The 5,584-nt window shown below is 33.0% G+C and overlaps 1 protein-coding gene across 1 annotated transcript; it reads left to right on the plus strand.

The window, feature by feature from the left end:
- Positions 1 to 1,118: 1,118 nt before the first annotated feature.
- On the plus strand, positions 1,119 to 2,985 carry LOC145043396 (UDP-glycosyltransferase 85C2-like). The gene is made up of 2 exons (XM_078992033.1): positions 1,119 to 1,608; positions 1,699 to 2,985. Exons 1-2 carry the CDS (start codon positions 1,119 to 1,121, stop codon positions 2,646 to 2,648), a joined length of 1,440 nt encoding a protein of 479 aa, XP_078848159.1. The 3' UTR covers positions 2,649 to 2,985.
- The last annotated feature ends 2,599 nt before the right edge of the window (positions 2,986 to 5,584 follow it).

Consider the following 5,584-nt stretch of genomic DNA (forward strand, 5'->3'; position numbering starts at 1 on the left):
AATTCAATCAGTAACATTTACCTACGAGCTATTTTACGACATGCAACTTACCGACGGAAACCAAATACCAACAAATATGGTAAAGTCAACTTGCATTGTTCATTCGTCCTTGATGATGGACATTAGGTATTCTACATAATAAAAGTAAGAACATCTACCATGAAAAGTTCAATGGAAGAGATGTGACAAGTCTATTTGTTATTTAATGTATGATAATCTATTATTGTGAGATACCACAATGACATTCAATAGATTTAAAGTTGAATGGTCATCGAACTTTTCAATTAGAAAAATGAATGTTTTATAATTCTTAAATATATTTATAAAATTGTTTTTGTAATGTTCTATTGAACTTTGTGAAAGTTCAATGTGTTGTAAAAAAATTGATAAAGATGCTAAATGATGATTTGAAAATTCATTGAATTTTATGAAAAAATTCAAGTTAAATGTATTGTGGATGTGCTAAGGATGCAATTTTTTTCACTTTATGAAAAGATAAATGATGATTTGAAAATTCATTAAATTTTATGAAAAAATTCAAGTTAAATGTTAAATGTATTGTGGATGTGCTAAGGATGCATTTTTTCTCACTTTATGAAAAGATAAATGATGATTTGAAAATTCATTAAATTTTATGAAAAAATTCAAGTTAAATGTATTGTGGATGTGCTAAGGCCTTTTTCTTAGATAAGAATTAGTCATGTACAGTTTGTTTTTGATTGGATGCATATTTAATGTTGTCATGTTGACGTTTTTTCTAATTCATATTTACATTGTATCATTTTTTTATTGTTCCTTAATACACATCAAGCCCTTCACTCAATCTTGTCCTCTACGTTTATTTTTCAATCGATCATGCATCACTATTATTATTTATTAAGCATTGTCTAAACATCTATATGCGGCAATTTTGACAAATTTAAACATCAAGTCAAATTTGAACAGCTACTTAAATATTACACCTAAATCTAAAGTCATGAACCACAGTTAGATTCAGTTAATCAATTATAAATATTTATCTTATAGTAAAAAAATATTCTTGGCCCGTTGGCCGTCTACTAAGAAGCCCATATATACACCACAATCCCTGTGAAAACAGACATGGCAGAGTGGATACAATGGCGACAACTGAGAAGAGGCCTCATGTCATCTTTATTCCATTACCTTCACAAAGCCACGTAAAGGCCATGCTCAAACTAGCGCAGCTTCTTCACCACAAGGGACTCCAAATTACCTTCGTTAATACAGAGTTCATCCACGAGAGGTTGGTCAACTCTGGTGGTGCCCACACGCTCGATGGCTCAGATGGTTTCCGATTTGCAACAATTCCAGACAGCATTCCTCGGAGATCTGAAGAGAAACCTGCAATGGACCTGCTTCTTCATCATATTGAAACCAGCTTCTTAGCTCCTTTTGTCGAACTTGCAAGGAAACTTCCAACTCCACCAACTCTAATCATATCTGATGGCGTGGTGTCGGTTTTCACCACTGATGCAGCAAAAAAGCTCGGGATCCCAATCATGCTCTACTGGACAGTTGCAGCTTGTGGCTTCATGGTTTCATACCAGACTAAATCTCTCATCGAGAAAGGATTTATACCACTTAAAGGTTTTCTTTTTACGTGTGTTTTAGATATGATTCTTCTCTTAATATATACGTACAAAATAAATAACTCCGGTCATTAATACTTGTATACAGATGAAAGTTACTTGACAAACGGGTATTTAGAAACCATTATCGATTGGATTCCAGGAATGAAAGGAATCCAGCTAAAGCATTTGCCCAGCCACATTAGGACAACCAATCCTGACGATAAAATTCTTAAGTTCATTACTGAATCTACACAAAAGGCCCACAATGTTGAATATAATATTATTCACACCTTTGACGCGCTGGAGGCTACTATAGTCAACGCTCTTTCTTCGATGTTTCCTCACGTTTATACAGTTGGCCCTGTACAGTTGCTTCTTAATCAGATACCTGCCGAAGAAAAACAAGCCACAATGTCAAATTTCGATGGATACAGCTTATGGAAAGAAGAACCAGAGTGTTTACAGTGGCTCGAATCAAAGGAACCAAAGTCTGTGATTTATGTGAACTTTGGGAGTTCAACAGTAATGTCCTTACAAGATCTTACAGAATTCGGTTGGGGACTTGCTAATAGCAACCACTATTTCCTTTGGATAATTAGATCTGGTTTGGTTGTGGGAGAATCCGCAGTTTTGCCTCCTGAATTTGAGGAGCATATTAAAGAGAAGGGTTTCATAGCAAGCTGGTGCCCACAAGAAAAAGTCCTGGAGCACCCTTCCATCGGAGGGTTCTTGACTCACGGTGGTTGGGGTTCCACCATTGAGAGCTTGTCGGCTGGGGTACCAATGATTTGTTGGCCTTATGGGTGGGATCAACCGACTAATTGTAGGTATATATATAAGGAGTGGGAGGTTGGACTGGAGATGGTAAAGGACGTTAAAAGAGAGGATGTCAGTAAGCTCGTACATGAGTTGATGCTCGGGGAAGAAGGCCACCGTATGATGAATAAGGCCATGGAGTGGAAGGAAAAGGCTTACGCTGCGACAGGTCCCGGTGGTTCATCTTCCTTGAATGTGCACAAACTTGTCGAGGAAATAGTTATGCTGTCAAGGAACTAAAAGTTTCTTCTCCACTTACTTACGACATGGATTAAAAGTTTATAACTAAGCCGTTATAAAAAGTATATACGGTAGTCTATTTATGGGCGTTGTGATTTGCATATTTCAAGTAACATATGATGCTTTTCTAAACATTCTTGTCAATTTATCTGCTACCAAAACCTAAGTTTAAAAAAACGTGTTTAGATATATGAACTCAAAAAGGCATGAAAATAGAGTAAATTGATAATTTTGTTTTTTAGGAAAATGGCACTATGGGGCTACAAACTCTTGGGTTTTGTTTTAAAATTTCCCTTATGTACCTTTTTTTATTTTATTTTAAAGGACTAAAGTACAATTTTACGGGTTATATTGGTGACTTTATTTAGAGTACCCATTTTCATTGTCATGTAATGACACCTAAGCACTGATTTAGTAATGTGCTACGCATTCACTTAATCTCATATTTTCTATAAAGGGGTGCTATAGGAAATTAGCAAGAATAGAGAGCATTTTATTTAAGAGGGTACATATGTTAGTTTCTTTGTTGCAACAATGCATAAGAAGGTAGAGTGTACGTGAATATTGTTGGATAAAATGTCTAAGTTCATGACTATAATTAGTATAAACTTAAATTGATAGTAACAAAGTCGTTTCGGGTTGTCTTCAAATCTAGCAATTGAACATGATGATTTTTAGAGAAAGATGTTGATTTTTTATTTGATTAATAAAATCAAATAAATAGTTTATTAATATATTATGAGAATAATATCACTAGTAGAAAAATGATCAATAAACACATCATAAACGTGTGACCATATGCGTATATTAACACTTTTTTTTTTCACTAAGTGTGACCGATGGTGATGTCATTGTATGGACCTTATGGTCACTTTTAAATTTGGTGTTTTTATGATATGAAAAAAACATGGTTGTATCATCAAACTGTGACTATTGGGTAGGGAATTTTGTTGCTATAATCAATCATTTTATCCAATATTATGGCGTTAAACCGTTAGTGAACACACTTTTTTAGTAATTGTAGTGACTGTATATCACAAACTGGCGACATACACTTTGTTTCAACGTGGTGTTTTGCTAATAAATTGTCACACAATTCAAAGTTTATTAAGACTATTATGTATCTTTTGCATACATGCAGTTACAGTGAATATGACCATGTTCACTAATTACTACACGTAATTAATTTCATAAGTAGCAATTTGTTAGTCACGAAAACAATCTTTTATTATGACCATTGTCTATTGTATATAGACACATAATTAGGAGAAACATTATCATAAGTATTATAAAGACACATTTTTATTGATATTATGGATTTAATATTAGCTTACAGATATATCTATATTAATTATCATGATTGCTTCTATCATTCAGACGTATAAAAAGTTGTAACTATGACTATTTTATATCAATTTGACATAGAAAATCAATTAAAAAATAATCATAATTGATTTATAGATACAATGGCATGACTAATATTTATATAAGGCCACATAAAATATTATAATTATGGTGTTACTAATATTTATATAAAGCCACATTATCACACCCCCAAACCAGAACGGCGAAATTATTCGAGGGTGGATGACTTCATGTAATATCGTAACAGTTGAATACATAGTAAAGAAATTAAAACAACCATCATATATATAATTTAAAAGTTACATTATTGAATGATACTTGTTCAAAGAAAATTACAATATGATGACAAAATGAGTTTTAAACTAACACCTTAGCATCACTTCTCCAAAAGCTAGGGTTTACCTATATTACTGAATCCCTGAGAAATACAAGTAGTTTTGAAAGAGTGTCAACAATTAAGTTGGTGATTTCATAAGTATTTATGTATAACATTTGTAAGTTTGGTATAAAATCACTGAGTTTGTTTCTGAAAAATCCAATATTTTTCCATGAGTGTGTAGTAGTTTAAAAGTTCCAAAAACTGTAATGCATTATTAGTTCTTCATGTCTAGAATAACATATTTAAGTATGTATAAAATCACTAAGACATTTGATAACCCCGTAAATCATCGTGTTTTTAATACTCCATGTGAGTTTTATTTCCATTCTATTGACGTAGACTGTCTGTAACAACGTTCTTCAGGCATTGGAATGTTATGATGTTTGTCACCCCAGACCTGCCGGTCTAACTAGAGCTAACAATTTAGGTGCGGGGTTATCAATCTCATATAGATCTATACATAAATATCACGCTCTCCCTACAATAGATTATTGTATATAATACAGGACTTTAACTGCATACTTGAAAGTACGTGAATTTGAATGTCTCACAAAACTTAGTATCAAATAGATTTACGTATGAAAAGTCCACTTTTTCTTTTATGTGAAAGTATTTCCTTGATATAGTACTTATAGTATGTAAAATCTCATGAATATCTAGTAAACTATACCTATTATAGTTTTTCCAAAAGTATGTTTCGTTTGTATGGTAAACCCTAGTGTAGTGTCGACTTTGTATGTAAAGTATAACCTTATTGAACGTTTATACTCAAAATATAAATAAAGTGTTTGATGTTTATATAACAATATGTTTCATTCCAAAAGGAAAAGTGTTATGATGATATGTTATATGAGAATGTCTTCGTATGGTAGTTATAAATCACATATGATTGATTATAACAAAAAGTATAGCAAGAGATTGATGTTTTTCACACGAGGATAATATGTGTTTACTTGTATTCCCCCCCCCCCCCTTTAAAAGTGTATAAAAGTATTTACAAATCATTTGAAAACGTAGTTATAGGGGTATGAACTCACTTGATAGAGTGAAGATGGTGAGATGAAAACCGAGCAGAACTTCGACAGGAGAAAACGGATTTCTCGGGATTCTCGGGAGTGTAAAACCTTCCTTTGGGACTTGGATGCGAAGACCGGGTCTTCGGGATATTTCTTGCACGAAAAACGGGGTAAAA

This window comes from Lactuca saligna, chromosome 4, assembly GCF_052625555.1.
Source record: "Lactuca saligna cultivar CGN05327 chromosome 4, ASM5262555v1, whole genome shotgun sequence".
Lineage (NCBI taxonomy): Eukaryota > Viridiplantae > Streptophyta > Magnoliopsida > Asterales > Asteraceae > Lactuca > Lactuca saligna.

What these genes read in the sequence shown, in the direction of transcription:
- LOC145043396 (XM_078992033.1), top strand. Translation starts at nt 1,119, where the DNA reads ATGGCGACAACTGAGAAGAGGCCTCATGTCATCTTTATTCCATTACCT. An exon ending in AGGATTTATACCACTTAAAG is followed by an intron (nt 1,609 to 1,698) that starts GTTTTCTTTTTA and finishes ACTTGTATACAG; the next exon opens with ATGAAAGTTACTTGACAAAC.